Source organism: Dipodomys merriami, unplaced genomic scaffold, assembly GCF_024711535.1.
Source record: "Dipodomys merriami isolate MVZ:Mamm:240054 unplaced genomic scaffold, mDipMer1.0.p SCAF_29, whole genome shotgun sequence".
Classification (NCBI taxonomy): domain Eukaryota; kingdom Metazoa; phylum Chordata; class Mammalia; order Rodentia; family Heteromyidae; genus Dipodomys; species Dipodomys merriami.
Window position 1 is genome coordinate 7,630,415 of NW_027204381.1, and position 17,133 is coordinate 7,647,547.

At 43.4% G+C, this 17,133-nt stretch overlaps 1 protein-coding gene across 4 annotated transcripts in view; it reads right to left on the reverse strand.

Moving 5' to 3' along the window:
* Ets1 (ETS proto-oncogene 1, transcription factor) overlaps positions 1-17,133 on the reverse strand; it is a 147,326-nt gene that overhangs the window by 75,453 nt on the left and 54,740 nt on the right. For 2 of the 4 annotated variants that reach the window (XM_070038314.1, XM_070038312.1), the window contains exon 1: positions 1,308-1,758. The exons of the other annotated variants lie outside the window; for them this stretch is intronic. In XM_070038314.1, coding sequence (XP_069894415.1) covers positions 1,308-1,389 — 82 coding nt within the window. In that variant the 5' untranslated portion in view covers positions 1,390-1,758. Of the gene's footprint in view, positions 1-1,307; positions 1,759-17,133 lie in introns of those variants that run through there. 4 annotated transcript variants of the gene reach the window in all.

Sequence of the window (17,133 nt, forward strand, 5' to 3'; positions counted from 1 at the left end):
CCTCCTCTGTATGGTATAGATCAATTGTGACACACAGAACCTCTTCTGACTCCCTGAAATCCCCAAATGCAACCTTCACAGCAGCTCTCCCCTGCCTGAAATCTTGACTGGGGCCTCAGCTGGCCATGCTCATGTGGTGACAAGAAACTAGTCCAGCCTTCTTTTGCAGAGCAACCAAGGGGTTTCAATATTAGGAAACTGGCAAGGAGTGGGAAAGACCTTAATGCCTCTATTAACATTTTTGAAGTACCTCACAATGTCAAAGTATCAGCTTGACTTTCATTGGAAGTTTAAGCTAAGAAAGGATTAAGGCAGGCAGCTAATTATGACAGAGGCAAAGGCCAGACAACAGCATCTAAAGTTATTGACAATCAGATACAACAGAGGTGCATGTAACAAATCTCTTCCAGAACTCAGGACTTTTCCCTCTATCTTTTAGATACTTTCACTTCCAAAACCACTCCTTTCTAAGGGGGGTGGCGGGGAGATGGCAGGGGAAGCAGATTGATTCCCTCTCAGACTATAGAAGTCCTATGGAGTTGATTCCATCTGCTTAGCACCATAATTTGGGTCTATGATACAATGAAGTTTCTTTTTCTCTCTTCAAGGCAACATTATGAACTAAACACACTCAAGTCATGTCTGGTGTTGGGATGTTTTCCTTCTTCTAGGCGCTTTGGTACCAAAAGGGCTAAACATAGCCAAATTGAAACACGGATCTAATTAGGAACCTGCATGAATACCAGAATAAAAAAGTATACTTTCAGTTCTTTCCCTACCGCCTCATCATCAACCCCGCAAAGACCCAAGGGAGCTTGGGATGGCAACTTTTATTTGAAAAGGAACTGGAAGACCAGCCCGTTAGACAGCCCACTCAGCTCTTAACTGCACTCCCCAACCCCTCGCCCCGGCTCCGTCCCTCCCCTCAGTTCCAATTCTAGAAGCTGCGGAAAGCAAGACATGAAGTTTAAGTGTCAGGTCCTCTTGCTATGATTAAGAAATGAGGGCATCGGAAAGAAGAGATTTTTAAAAGGAAGAAGAGCGGGGGAAATGGGGATGCTGTTTCCCACCACTCAGCAAAACGCAGCTGTGAAAATAAAATAACTATGCCCCCAACCAAGGGTCCTGGGCCACCAACAGCCCTCCTTGTGGCCTCTCCCTCCCTCCCTCCCTCTGCCACCAGCATCCCTGGGAGAAATAAACTGCCTGGAAAGGGAGCAGTGGAGGGAAAGTGAGGGGACCCCTGGAACTGGGGTGGGGAGGAGCGGGGGGTAGTGGGGGGGGAGCACTTGGCAATCACCACTCACCCGGGGAAGGGAAAAGGTCCAGATCGACTTTTTCCGTCTTGATGATGGTAAGAGTCGGTTTGAGATCGACGGCCGCCTTCATGATCCGGGACGAGTTAGGGGCCAGGCGGGGTGAGCGCAAGTTTGGCGGTCACAGTTGTCGCGGTGGTGGTGGTAGTGGTGCTTTTTAATGGGGAGGTGGAAGGGGGGAGGATTCTTAACCAGAGAACAGGGACGGGGACGGGGAGGCGATGCCGACTTTCTTCCGTAAAACCCCCGGCTGTCCCGCGGACTGTGCACGCACCGGGCCGGGGCCGTGCGCGCCCGGGCTGTCTCCCGGGAGGCTGACACTTTCCGCGGTCCCCGCTGGCTGGCTCGCTCGCTCGCGGGCGTCCCTCGCCCCCTCGCCCGCCTCTCGCTCGCTCCCTCGGCCAACGCCGGCTGCGGCTCGCTCTACCCCAGCTCCCTCGCTCCCCGGGTCCCCGTTCTCCCTCCCTCCCCGCGCTCGGGCGCTCTCCCCTCCTCTTTAGGGCGTTCCTCCAGTGTGCCCGGGGGGAGGACCCCCCCACCCACCCCAGCCGGTCCGCGCGCTCGGCTCTCCGGGGGCGGTGGGCGTGGCCAGGGGGCGTGGCCTTCCCGAGTGCCCGCGGCCAATCACCGCCCGCAGCCCAAAGCGAAAGCCAGGGCGGGGCGCGCCTGGCCTCCCCGCAGCTGGGCTCCGGAGTGTGGGGGGGGGGGGTGGAACCCCACCGAGCCCACCCTCCCCCCCGCGGCAGACCCGCCCGGAGGGAAGGACCCTGCACTCCGCGCCCGGGCCGCTTCCACCAGGACAGATTCGGGAAAGTCCGTCGGATTCTCCACGCATTCTTGAGGGCTTGGTCACCCGCCGCGCCCCCTCCTCCCAGTAGCAGAATAGTTTTCCCAGTGCGTGTGCATCATTCATTCATTCACAAGGACTGACACACAGGACGTGAGGCACGGGCACCCAGGGGCGTGCGGGGCGGGGGGGCGGGGGGCACGGGCCGACGTCCTCCGAGGGTTTCCGAGTGTCCCGGCGGTGGTGGTGGTTCAGGAACCAGCCTCCCACCCTCACCAAGGTTTAGCCGAGGCGGAGGCAGCATTGGTGGGTGGTTGCATTTGATTGCAACCCGGCTGAGGCTGCCGACGGGAGACCCCCTACATGTAGACCCCCTACATGTAGACCCAAATGCCCCTTGGATTGACGGGGGAGGGGGAGGGGAGTCCAGAGTAGGGAGTCCACATTGGAAGCCTCATCGCAGACTTCCATAAGGTTCTACGGCGAGTTTCTCGTTATTCCGTACCTCTAATTATGTGATCATAGGCTGAGGCTTTGTCTTGCAGGATAACTATTAGATAAAGCTAGTAAACCTCCTGCCACCACCTCAAATTGCACCCCTCCCCGGCCAGGTCAGCCCAGTGCTCTGCTGTGAATCTCTGAAGCCCTTAACCGGAAGGCAAGGAAAGGGGGGATGGGGGGACAGACACATTTGGGGACTCCCAACACTTCAGATAACTCAAAATGAATCCCAGTAATGCCCGCATTGCCACTGACACATTGATTATACCTGGAGACAATTGATCTCAACCAACAAATCAACCACTGCATAGGTCCATACCTGTATACAACCACTGAGACCTGAGTTAGATTTTAAAAGATAAAAAATAAGTCTTCCTGAACAACCTCAAAGAAAGCTATTTTTAATACTGCTTCCTGCTTTCTGCTACCAGTGGCTTCCAACTGTAGCCCTTGCCTCTGGCAAATTTTAATACACCTGCTTACCTTGATGGAAGCCCAGTTTCCTCTCCTCTGAGCATTAGCCACTTGCAAGCTTCTCACAGCAAATCAGGGAAGGAGTCAAGAATAAATGTAAATCTCAGGCTTTGGGTCCAACCTCCAGATTACACCCGGTTAGTTTTTTGGTCAGAGACCAGAGAAAAAAATATGTGTATGTGACAATCTTAAGTTTTTGAAGGAACAAAGACTATTGGGGTCCAGCTGTGTTTCCAGAAGGTATGAGAAAACAATACTGGCCTCCAGATGACAAGAACAGACACTTTGGGTCCTGGGAAAAGCTTAGGGAAACAGCTGATGAATGAATTGTACATTCACACATCCAAGTAAGCTACAGAGTAAAAGGGTCTTGAACTGGGGCCTGTCTTGTTCACAATGACATTGATGGAGAACTGGCTAAGTCAATGGTTGCTTTGGGGAAATTTTTGTTGTTGATGATGATGTCTCATGAAAAATGCTGAAATATTTTATTCCACGTGTAAAAACTTCTCTATTGGAAAATACAGCTCGCTTGGAATCACTTGTTTCTCTCTAGCCAGGTCTGATCTTCCATTTTCTTTTCTAACCTAAACACTAAAATTCACATGAGACACTAAAACAGCCCACCATAATTCAACTGTAAACACTTTCCACTCAAGCAAGACAGAGGGAGAGAAATAGATGGGACACTTGTAATCTTTCAACAATGACAAATCAGCCAGCCAATCATCCTGTTTTCTAACTCAGTCCTGAAGTTCAGAAGCTCAAAATGTTTGAATGTCCAAAGCAGGAATTTGGTGGATGGAAGAGAGCGATCAGAGCAGAAACAGGACTGCTGAGGAGATTTGTAGGGACCCCACAGACTTCTATATGATACTCATTACAATGTTCATACTATCAAGTTACACCTTGGATCTTGTCGAAACATAGGATGAAAGAACTAAGGAGGTAAAATTAAAATATTTTACATATTTGAGACATTAATAATGCAATAAGAAATTAATATTCAGTCAGGTCTGTCATACTTGATTCATCGTTTTTTGATAAATGCATTTCTTTATTCTGATTAAGACTCACATAGGTTTCTCTACAAGTTCTTGGAACTTCAAATGACATTTCTATCTGACATCTTAAAAGAAGTAAGTGCCTTGCTGAATGCCTAAGACCTTTGCAGGTGTTCATTAAGTGTGTCAAATGAAGGTCTATCAGCTTTTTGGTGACTCAGGTACTGTACAGGGGGTTGGGGGTGACTTATCTTTGATTTTGCTTAATGTGCTCTTCTGTTACTATTGCATTGGGGACAAAAACTGATTTGAATTTTCAAACATTCCTTAGACTTCAATTACATCCTACCAACTGCTGGAACTTCTTTGACTAAGACATCAAGCTCCATTCCTGCTCCACATCAAGTCTAAAAAGGGTTACAGGGTTTGGGGGACAGACCATGGGCTAGGCAAGTAAAATAAGAAGAAAATGGTCACTATTTTACAGGAATTCTTCCAGCACATGAAAAATGTTAAAAGAAAAAAATACAAATTTTTTTCCTCTATTTTCCTCCCCTCAATTCTACTCAAACTCAACAAAACTAAAAAGGTAAAAAATATACTTCATTTCAAGCAATCATAAAAAAACATTTTGTCTGCTCCTCAATCTTGAACTCCAACAGAACAAAATAAAACAAATCGCTAAGTTTTGAGCTAGAATATGCTGCACTGAAGGTAGGTAGGAAAACATTCAGACCACTAACGGCTGATCCAGAGTGAGTTTATGACTCACAGATGTTGATTTACTGGTATAAATGTAAGATTTTTTTTTATGACAGAACTCTCAAGCTCTCGATTTGCAACCTGTTTGAGCTGCGTTTGTAGTCTTTTTTTTTGCTGTTGCTGTTTGTGGGGCTTTTTTTGTTTTTGTTTTTATGTTTTTTTTGGGTTTTTTTCTTTTCTTTTTTTTTTGTCCTGAGAAGGTAGAAATCCCTATCATACTCAAAAAGGAAGCTTCACATACTTAAGCTGTTTTGTATCTGTTAAGTTTAGAGAAAAGCATGCTGGGTAAGAAAGGTGCCTGAGGCTATCTATCTATAATGTCTATCTTTATCAAACAGCAATAAAATGGAAAAATCAGAGCTAGAAAATAAAAGTTAAAATAACTTTATTAATGAAACTCAAATTCCAAAAGGCCTTAGGTCAGCCTGAGAACCCAGGTCATGGACTGAGAAGATGGTATTGCTGACTGCAGGCTGCCTCAGTGACCTCACCCAAACCACTTAACCTTTTGGTGTCACAACCTCATCTTGCTTCAGGGAATAAAACCACCCTGGCTCTCCACAGCCTGTAACAGACGCATTAGCTATTGTTTAGAAGATACAATAAACAATAAGGGATAACAGAGCCACAGTTGGGGGGGGGGTAAGGAGGGGGAGAAGACTTGGTGGTCTATTTGTTCTGGAAAACTCTTTATAATAAAATAGATCTATGGTAGTAAACACTGTGGGCTCTAGAATAAGATTCAGGCTCCAATTCTAGCTGTACTAATTAATTGGCTGAATTAGCACAGTATGTCACTTAAACAATTCTGAAACTCAGTTCCTCCATATATGAGAAGGGAAAATAATAGCATCTCTGTGTGTGTGTGTGTGTGTGTGTGTGTGTGTGTGTGTGTGTGTGTGTGTGTGTGATACTGGGGCTTGAACTCAAGGCACTGCAGCCTTGGCTTTTTGCTCAAAAGCCAACACTAACACTTGAGCCATAGCCCAACTTCTGCCTATTTGACTGGTTAACTGGAGATAAAAGTCTCTTGAATTCATCTGCCTGTGCCTGTGCTGCCTTTGAATGGTGATCCTCAGATCTCAGCCTCCTTAGTAGCTAGGATTACAGGTGTGAGCCACCAGCACCTCACATCATCCACTTTCTAAGACTCTTGACAAGATGAAATGAAATCATACTCACAAAGCATTTAACACCATGTCTACACCAGAAAAACTTCAACTAAGTCTTTATTACTGGTTTTAAGATCAGGTAAAATATGTGAGAATTCACCAGAAATCTTTCTCTTAGCTAGGATCCCCTTTTTACCCCCATGGTGCTTGAACTCAGGGCTTGGGCACTGTCCCTGAGCTCTTTTGCTCAAGGCTAGCACTCTACCACTTTGAGCCACAGCTCCACTTCCAGTTTTCTTGTGGTAATTGTAGATAAAAGTTCCCTGGACTTTCCTGCCTGGGCTAACATTGAACCACCATCCTTAGATCCCAGCCTCCTTACTAGCTAGTTGTGAGCCACCAGCATCTGGCTCTCAATTTAAAAATAAAAAACAAAACAAAACAAAATCCCTGCTGTTTAAGGTCACAGTTACTGATGACTTTCTGGAGGAAAAAAATTTAGACCTTTGTCATCACAGTGTCAAACTGTGTAGAAGGCTATTGGTGATGGGCAAGCATAACCCTTCCAATGCACCAAAGAGAATAACTGAGTCTAAATGAGAGCAAATCACGCTGGCCCAAGGCCACACAACTGAACAAGGCTTCAAGGCAGTGTCAGGACCCCCTGACTACTGTCTCTTCAGAAGAGAAGTCAAGGATGCCTGGCTTAGTCCACTCCGATCATCCTTACGACACATAACAGGATCAGATGGATACAGGAGCATGTTAATGCTCAGACTCAGTTTCCAGAAATCACACCCCATTCTGTACACCAGATGAGCTGACTTGGGACAAGTAGATTGCAGAATAACCACTCTCTCATTCCCTGTGGGAGACAGCTTGGCATGGGCTATAAGAAGAAAAGGGTCTGGCTTGGCTCTATTGCTGTCTGCAGTTTCTTTAGACTATAATTATGAACCATTCATCTGCATCTGCAGCCCCAACAATGTGGGCTGGATTGGCCTAATCCACAGACCAAGCGACATTTTAGAATGCATCAGTTTAGACATCACGTGTCCTTGCAGCAAATCAGACTCAGCTCAGACAGACGAGGCGAGTGGTCAATCAAGGCTACCTCTTCTACACCCAGGGTCAGTTTGCTTCTCTGAAGCCTACAGAGCATCTTTCTGGGGACCATTGCTCCCACCTGAGCCTGGTAAATGCAGAATGCACACTGCCCTTCAAGCCTGTAGGGATCATATAATTGGGATCTCAATTTACACTGTCCTAAATTGGCCTCATGAGGAGGCAGAGAGACAGTGGCATTAGCACAGAAGGCAAGAGAGCCAACACTCTTTAATAGCCTAGCAGAAAGGGAGGGCCAGGGTCTCTTTCATGAGAATAAGATTCCCACCCTTCCCACTGGGGCTGCAGGTGGTTCAAGGCCTTTCTCTGATCTTACCCTGCTTGTCTTGGGTTACAAAGACAACATCAAACTTCAAAACAGATGTTCTCTGCAGTTGTGGCTTGACTCTCACATGAAGATAATTTCACTGTGGAACCATCTTCCTTCTCTTAAATGCCAAAGTCAATTGCCCCAAAGGACTAACATGTATCATCCTGGAGATCAAGGAGCAGAGATGAGATAGAGACTTTCTCCATCCTGTTCTTGGGGCTGAGAGTTAGCAGAAGAAACAAATCACACTAGAAGCCAATCAGGAGAGGTTAAAGGAGGACCCAGTAGAAGGGATCTTCTGTGGGAAGGATGGAAAGATAAGTCATGGGTCATGCTGAGGGCCAGATGTAAAGTAGGAGGTAAGAGTCAGTGATTCCAACCCTTTGTTTTTCTGGGCCTTAAGTCCCCCAAATTCCAAAATGAAATTAAGGTTTGATAATGTGGAACAGGAAGGAAAAACTTGGAGAGAGAGGGAAGGGATGATATTGTCCAAAAAAAAAAAATGAACTCATCACCAGACTTACATAACTGTAACCGTCCATATATCACTTTTATAATAACAATAAAACATTGATAATCTATCCAATACCTACACAAAGTCAGCTTTTAAGAACCTTAGAACTACAACAGTCACCTGAATGGAAGGTCCCCACGCTGAAAGAGTTACAAAGGATCCAGGATAGAATGGAGTAGACAGAGCCCAGGAGATCACAGACAATGCAAGGAGAGGTCAAGGTAAAAACTGATGCAACACAAGCATAGGATTCATTTCTTGGGTTTTCCCCCCATGTGTGTATTTTTCCATGTGAAAGGATTTCCTTCTTAGAAACTTTAATCCCATACCCACCAATTTTTCTTTTGTCCTCAGTACCTTTTGCCTTCTTGGAATTTATTGGAATATGTGGGCCTGGCTCACACATTCCCAAGGGCAGCCAGCAGTGGAAACATCTGTCCTTATTATACCTAAGGTATTTGATTGAAGACCCTGAGAGCCCAATAAATGATACTGATTAAGGAGTTTACACCTTTCTAACCATGGGTTACTCTGCTTATTCCACCAGCTATCCTCTTAAAGAAGAATATTCCTAAGATCACAATATACATGTGAATTTTCTAAGTGTAGGCAGGAGTAGTTGTTTGTGGGGGAACAAAAGGCTCACTCTATACAGTATTTTCACAATAAAAAAAACTTACTTAAAAAAAGACAGACACAACAAACCAAAGGTTTTATCATCAGTATAGCGATTTTATGCATTGTGTGCTGCTCATCATTTCTGACTATTCAAGAACAGTCTTCAGGACTTTCTGAACTTTTGAGTTAAGTCTTTCTTTTCACTGATTGCCACAAAGGTCAGATATACAGCTTCTAGGCATAGTGTTTATAAGATAAGGGAAATGTTTGTTAATAAGCTTAATCCCCCCCCCCCAATCTTTACAAGAAGGAGAACGCAATGTTTGATACACATTCCCTTTACCATCTCAAATACACTGTGACCAGTCTTCCTCAGAAGCATTGTGTTTTCAAACATACCCTTTAATTACAGGTATAGAAAGGAAGAGGATGGGTAGACAATACAAATGGGTTGAGTAGGGACAGGAAGAGAAAGGGCAAGGATTGCCAACTGAGTCTGGATGCCTAGCAGGCACACAGAGACAGGTTTAAAAAAAAGACTTAGCCTCTCTTGCTTGTGGTAAAATGGTATATTCTCTGTACTTAAACTTGTATATCTGCTAGTGGGGCATAAACACAGGGCAACAGAACACTTACTGATCTCAATCATACAAACCGAGGACACCATGGGCTTGATTCAGTTTCATCATGGCACCTGAACTATGATGAGCTGAGTCTATTATAAGAGTCCCAAGGAAAAAAAATCCACACTAAGAAATTAGTAAACCTCATGGCATGTGATAGACACTGTGTAAAAAATGAACTATGCAACTTGTGGCTAGAGAGAATGGGGGAAGTGAAGTCAGGGATGACATTGTCCAAGAAACACTACACTCAATTACCTGACTTATGGAATTGTAAACCCTTTGTACAACTTCCTAATTATCACAAAAAAATGAGCAAGCAGTTAATTTAGTGTGCCATATTAGTTGTCTGTAAGCACAACTAAATAATTATTTTATCTTAAATATCTTTCACTGAGCTACATGATAGTATCCTAATGAATTAATGAGGCTCTTCTCCCTGCATTGATGCTAAATCTAATGCAGAGGGAAAGAAATGCACAGTGCTTGTTAAATTCTCATGCTACTTCAAATCTCTCTCTCTCTCTCTCTTTTTTTTGGTGTGTTTTGGGGCATTAGCTGTACTATCCTGAAAAGTGTGGACAGAATTTAAAGTTCATTAAATATACAGGATTATTAGATCCAAGAAAAAAAGTTATCCTAACCTAATTACTTATACTTGAAATATTTGAGCATCACTAAACATGCCATCTCTGTGAGGTTGACCAATGACAAACAGCCTCAAGAAGAGGTAAGTCTATGAAAATAAAAAGCCAGGTAACTTGGGGGAATGAGTGGTGTTGGAGAGAAAGGATAGCACTGTTGAAGGAGTGATTATGGATGCATTGTACTCATAAACTGACTTGTTGAATTGAAACCCCTTTGTACAACTACATAAAAAGTAATAATGAATTATAACTTTTTAGCAAAAAGAAGAAAGATACCAGCTTCACTGTCATTATAGCTTACACACAACTCTGCAGTCTTAAGAGCCAAAGAGAGATGTTAGGCTCTGAGGAATTTCTGAGAAGCCAATCCAGCTGGTTTGGCATTTCTTTATGGCCCTACGATGGAGTGAGAGTGGAGAGTATTGTGCTGGTGATGACATACATGGCGAGCAGAAGCAGCTAATCATGCAATACAAACCTTTCTTTGAGTTAGTGAAAAAGAGATGAGAAATTCCCACTTGTGTGCACTGAGGCACTGTAAGTCAGACTCATGAAGTCCATTCAAGGGCTTGGGGCTCAAAATCATAGATAATGATAAGTAAGGTGAAAAACAAAGAGAAGTAGGAACGATACAAAAGTTCCTTCTTAATGAAAATCTATTTAATCAGATGGATGGGACACATGTTCTTTTCCAACTGGATTTTTTTTTTTTTTTTGTCAGTCATGGGGCTTGAACTCTGGGGCTTGGGTGCTGTCCCTGTGCTCTTCAGCTCAGGGCCAGCACTCTACCCCTTGAGCCACAGCACCAGTTCTGGTTTTCTAGTGGTTTATTGGAGATAAGAGTCTCAGGGACTTTCCTGCCTGGGCTGGCCTTTGAAGCGCAATCCTCAGATCTCAGCCTCCTGAGTAACTAGGATTACAGGCGTGAGCCACCGGCACCCGGCTTGGAAAATCTTCTTGAAAGATTTCATCACCAAAAGGACTTGGGACAGGTGCCAGTGGCTCACACCTGTAATCCTAGCTATTCAGGAGGCTGAGATCTAAGGATTGTGGTTTCAAAGCCAGCCCAGGCAAGAAAGTCCATGAGACTCTTATCTCCAATTAACCACCAGAAAACCAGAAGTAAAGCTGTGGTTCAAAGTGGTAGAGCATTAGCCTTGAGCACAAAAGCTCAGGGACAGCGCCCAGGCTCTGAGTTCAAGCCTCACTACTGAACAACAACGACAAAAAGGACTTATGTAGGAAGTACCACCGGGGACCTGGCAGGAAGAAGAGGAAGAATACCGCTGGGTGGGAGGTAGCAGCTAATTCTGGGAGGACAGAACAAAAGGAAACCCTTTTGTGGCAGGTTCCCAAGAGAGATCCCTTTCTAGGAATTAAATATTCTAAGTTATGTTTAGAATTTTAAAGAAAAATAAATAAATAAATAAATAAAGACTATAGACTTCTCTTTCAAGGAATTCCACAGCACTGAGAAAGACCAGATGAGGGGTGGCAGCAACCATTACAGATCCACAAAAGGCCGAGTACCCACATATTCACCCTTTCCTATTCATGCTTCCTGCTAGGGAAGGTGTTTTTTTAATCAAATTGAATTGAACTGAAGTATGAGAGTCAGAAGGCACTGCCAACTAAATGTCCACGCTTCCCAATAATCCACACAAAGCCCTGCAGCTTCTTACTGCACAGACACCACCAGGTTTTGGTATCTCCCAGACACAGAATATACATAAGCTCTACAATAACTGGGTATTGTTGGAATGGAACTCTTAATGGCCAAAGCTTCAGCAGTAGGGACACCATGGTTTGAGTTTGAGCTTTGCTACTCTCCTGCCTCAGAAAACCTCAGCTTCATTAAACACAGCTGATGAAAGTGTCCACAGAGTGGAGCATGAAATGTATGTGCATGACAGTAACTTTCGCATGGTACCCAACAGACAGGGAGTACTTCGTGACTCTGAGTTGCTACTGTGAATTTTAAAAGTCAGAATCATGACTTCAGATTTAATGCACCTAAATGGTTCATAATCCCAACCATGGTACACAGGGGAAAAGATTAGTCCGTGGTGTCTATTCGGTATATGCCATTAAAATCATGACAAAGTGATAAAGGGAATTTTCCTCTCAAGTGAGTAAATCAGACATGCACCACACAAACCTTTTGGGGTGGGAGGGGATTAAATTCCACCATGGAGATGGGGCACAGGGCTGTGGACATTCTAAACTCATGTTCATAAGCCGCACCAATCAGCAGCACAGACATATAACTCTCCAGGATGCCTTGTGATATTGAGTTCTCTCCCATCTGGGCAGCAGAGTTGATAGCTGTTCGGAGATATCTTTTTTACAGCTTAAACAAAATGAGATCTTTTTATGAAATTGTCTTAATCATTGAACTGTCCAGTTGAGCAGTAATTTGTCAAAATCCTGTGCATGTGCTAGGAAGCATATTCCCCAATCAGTTCCTACCAGTAATATAGCATTGCATCTAATTCAGGCAAGTTTTCCTTTGTGTTAATTTGCCTTTATATTAACTCATCTTTCTTTGTGTTCACTCATTTTTTTTTATCTTTATCTGCCCATCAAAATACGTGGTGTGGTAAATCTGAATTGCCACTCATTTCTAAACATGCCATGCACACACATTTTAGTGATAGAATTCTGGACCCACCTGCCCCAAGCTTGGACTTGTCATCTGGAATTCAGATGAAATTTTACTTGCTGATGTTTGCCTGTGCTGGCCAGTTGTTCCCACAGAGTCCTGTGGAATGATAGGTACCTTGCCCTTTGGGTTACTACTCACAACCCAAACAGCTCTCCTAGTACTGCCCTTGAGTAACACAGATTCTGCTAGTTAGTGAAGATCAACTACTCTATTTGTATTCTGGCACTATGATTGCCTGGCATCTTGCCATCAAGGCTGGCGGCGTGAAACTCACATAGTCTCCTTGCAAGTACGCCTGCCCCATTTTAGCCAGACGAATGCCATATTATTGGAAATGCAGTCTTAATTGGTTTTTTTGGCCATGTTTGGCTAAGTTGCCCTTCCTCAGCTCCAAGTTGATGAAAGGATCGCTTTGCCCTTCCAACTGCCATAACAAAGAATGGGGAAATACTCCAAAAATGCACATGGCTGAGTCCTCTGGCTCTCCTTTTTCTTCTTTTTTTTTTTTCCAATGACTTTGGGGAAGTTTGGGCAGTGATCGTGCGTATACAATACTGTTCTTGTTCTTCTTTTCTCTGCAAAGCTCCCTTGAATAGCTCTGTCTAAAAGTATAAGCAGGGGAAGCCCTAGGCTCCAAGAGATCAGAGCCCTCATGCTGGGTCGGAACAAAGACCTTGCTTTTTCCTAACAATTAGCCCTGCAAAAAAGGGCATCTATCTCCCTCTATTAAAACCACCACGTGCCTTCAAGTCAGCCCATTGTAAAGCTAATTAAATAACACGCCTCTCTCCCCATGCGGGTCTCCTGATTAGCTCCCCTCACTCCAGCAACCTCCACAAAGAGCCACGAAATAGACAACCCAATGTTGTGTTTCTCATAAGCCCCCCCCCCCATCCCACTGCCAATTAGCTGGAGTCCTTTGAAAAGCATCTTTATCAATATCTCCGCATTCATTCGTCTTCTGTGTTCATCCACAGCTCAGACTCTAGCCACCCCCCCCACACACACAGCTTGAAGGAGAAGACCAAATTAACACTCTTTTACAAAGTAATTTAATTGGGAAGGCAAAAGTTTCCATCCTGATGAAGTGTTTGTGGAGAATGCACAACACCACAGGCCTGCAGTGGTGCCTCGGCCTCTGGAGTAAAACACTGTGAACAATTGTCACTAAGGTCCAAGGTGTTCATATCCCATCCAACAAAAAAAACACAGGCTTCTAGGAAAGGTAGTATATAGAAAAGCAGGGATATGAAAGAATAGTCCCAATTTTTTCTTTCTTTCTCTGTGTGTGTGTGTGTGTGTGTGTGTGTGTGTGTGTGTGTGTGTGTGTGTGTGTGTGTGTGTGTGTGTGTGTGTGTGATGGGGTTTAACTCAGGGCCTGGGCACTGCTCCTGAGCTCTTTTTACTTAAGGATATTGCTTTACTACCTTGAGCCACAGATCCACTTCCAGTTTTCTGGTGGTGTGTTGGAGTTAAGAGTCTCATGGACTTTCCTGCCAGGGCTGGCTTTGAATTGTGATCCTCAGTCCTCAGCCTCCTGAGTAGCTAGGATTATAGGCATGAGCCCCCAGTGCTTGGCCACACCCAATTTTTAAGCATGAAGTACAAATACTATGATACCCTTCAGGTTAAACTCCTTCAAAGGAATAACCCCTGCTTTCACTATATTTGATGTCAGTATAACTTGTGGAGGAGATGGGGAAAAACCAGTTCTATAAGGATACAGGTGGACCTGTTGCAACAATGAGAAGTACAAGTTGTCATGTCCAAAACGAGCTTTACAACGTCGGTGCGGGGGGGGGGGGGGGGAAGGAATAAGATTGGGATGGGGGGGAGGGGGGAGGCTGGGAAGGGATATGAAGGGTAAACAAAGGAGGAGGCTGCAATGCTTGGTAAGAAATGTACGCATTATCCTGCCCATGTAATTGTAACTCCTCTGTACAGTATGTTCACAAATAAAATAAAATTAAATTAAAAAAAATAAATAAAAAAAATAAAATGCAAAAAAAAAACTCCTTCAAAGGAGCCTTATTACCAAGTAGGTAAAATCCATGCAGAGTCTATAAGGTCAAAATTGATCCCATCCACCATTTAACCTCATCTATCCTTCTTTCCTGCAGAAGGACCGTCATCCCCAACAATCCTGGGCCAGTTGGAATTGGGTGCTAGTTCTCCTGTCTACTTTTATGGGTTTGTTTTCCGGAAAGCCCTGGTCTACTTTCCCAGCTGCCCTGACTACCTCAGCATCCACCATTCCCTTCCCCTGTGATGATTACTCCATTGCTGAAAAGTTGGAGCCCTCAAGGGCAAGAAGCACGTTTAATTCAAATTTGAAATTCTATGTTAAAACACAGCGACTTGCACCTAGCAACTGCTTGATACGCATTAGAAGAGTGATAACTGAACAAATGAAGAAATGAATGAAACAGGAATGTTTGAACGAATAAGTGGAATAAGACTGAAGGAATAGAAACCTTTTTTACACTGTATACCATCTGGAAAGGTAAGTTCAGGACGACTTCCAGTTTCACGACAGATAGTCTTTGTGTTTGAAAAAGGGCATTCATTACTGTTTCATAGTATGTTTCTCTCCATTTGAAATGATCAGATCTCATACACATGCATATATATGTATATATATCCACACACATTTACATGTACTCATATAATTTTTAAAAGTTATTAAAATATAATTTTTAGTGGAAGGAGACCAGAACAGCTATTTTTTAAAGAAATCTGTTTGTGAGCTTGAAGTTTTCAAACCAGCTCTACTCTTTGAGGCTCCAAGCTCATTAAATCCCTATACCCATATAAACCTCGTGTGAGTATTTTAAAGCGGACTCTTGGATCTTTTTGAGAGTCTCATATAGATGGAGATGACCGGTGTAGAAAGTGACCACTATGTATATATATAATATATTATATATGTATGTTATATAAATAATGTCTATATATAATTTAAGTCCCCCATGACGTGTCAGGGTACCTCAAAATTACCAGTGGAAAGGAAACAAAACAATTAAAGCCCTTGGCAAAATAAATTTTGAACTCTGCTAAATTCCCACACACTTAAAAACAGCCAAAGTCAGTGATTGACTCTCATTCTAACACACAAAGTCTTGTGGCAAAAGCCATTGCCTTTTGTAATTTCTTTTGTGACTTCATTTCTAGGCATAATGACATTCAAGATCAGTTCATCTCATTGTTTCTAATATGTATGGATACCTTTTGCATAGAAAAAGCAAGCAAAGTTTATAGCAAAAGTGGGAGACTCCATGATTACTGAATTAATAAATAATTTTATCAGAAAAGAGTTGGGAATCTCCAATCTGAGATAAAGGAAGAAAAGTGTCATATGCTTAACAGTCAGTTTGTTTTGGCAAGGACTTTACATGGTAAAGTAAAAGCCCCCATTTTGTAACCATCATAATGGGTTGAAAGCTGTACAATTAGACCCTGGCTGGCAATACACTCTTCATGACTCTCCTTTACCCTGACATGCCCTAAGGAAGACTAATCCAAGAACTCCACGGCATGCAGTAAATAGGAGGATAAATGAAGACAAAGAGATCTTCATTTTTCTGTACAATGGTCTCCCCCAGATGGGCTTGGCACAAATACAAAGTGGCCATTGAGTCCTGAGCCTGTAAAAGTCACACCTGTTAATTTATCAAGGACAAATAAAATAACCTCCACTGCAGAAATAAACTGGCAAACAGAGATAAGCAGAAAACATGAAAGAGAAGAATTATTAGAAATGAATCAGTGTGAATGCCACAGCATTAGTCAAATAGAAATAGCAGGTGTGTATAATCAAACATAAGAACAAGAAAATATGCATAGCAAAAGTAAGCACTGTCATAGTTACTGGGTATAAAAAGTAAGTACATTGGGTCAAAACAATATTATGGAAGGTTTTAGGGAATAGTTTATATTATTATATGGTCTGGAAATAGCTGTTTTCTGAAACCAACTAAAGTTCTGAACAATTTGAATCAAGACAAATCATGACACAGAAGAAATATCACATAGGAGGAGGAAGAGCTCAGAATTGACTAGAAGGAGCTAGCTAAGGTGCTATAGATTCATTTCAATACATTTCCTTGTCTCTAGTTATTCAAACGATACTTCAGAACAGGCTGGCCATATAATTCTAACCGATAGGATTTCTTGGAAGCAACTAGAAAACACCCATTTTATACTAACATTATAGAGTTTGGGTGGTTTAAAATCCTCCATGTTCCAAACCTCAGACCTAAATGTAAACAGGCATCATTTCTTTCCCCTGATTGAAACAGCAGCCATGCTTCACATGGTCTAGCATGGAAGATCACAAAGCACTTCAGATGGTATCCTTTCCTCCACCTCTCAGACACATGCCTGAGAGCACAGGAGTCTCCCAGCCTCTCACGTGCAGCAAGAGCCACTCCTGTTCAGGGTGTAGAGATTACCGCCACGTTTTATTCAACGCTGATCTAAGACAGCGGTGCAAAACACTGAAGATGCACCTTATTTCAGTTCTTCCTAATTATTCATGTGTCCAAGATCACATCCACCTATCTCTCAAAGACCTTTAAATGTGCATTTCCCCTGCCAAGTCTTTTGTCATTTATTGAATTTCATTTTTCCTTCCTTTTCTTTCTTCCTCCCTCCCTCCCTCCCTCCCTTCCTTCCT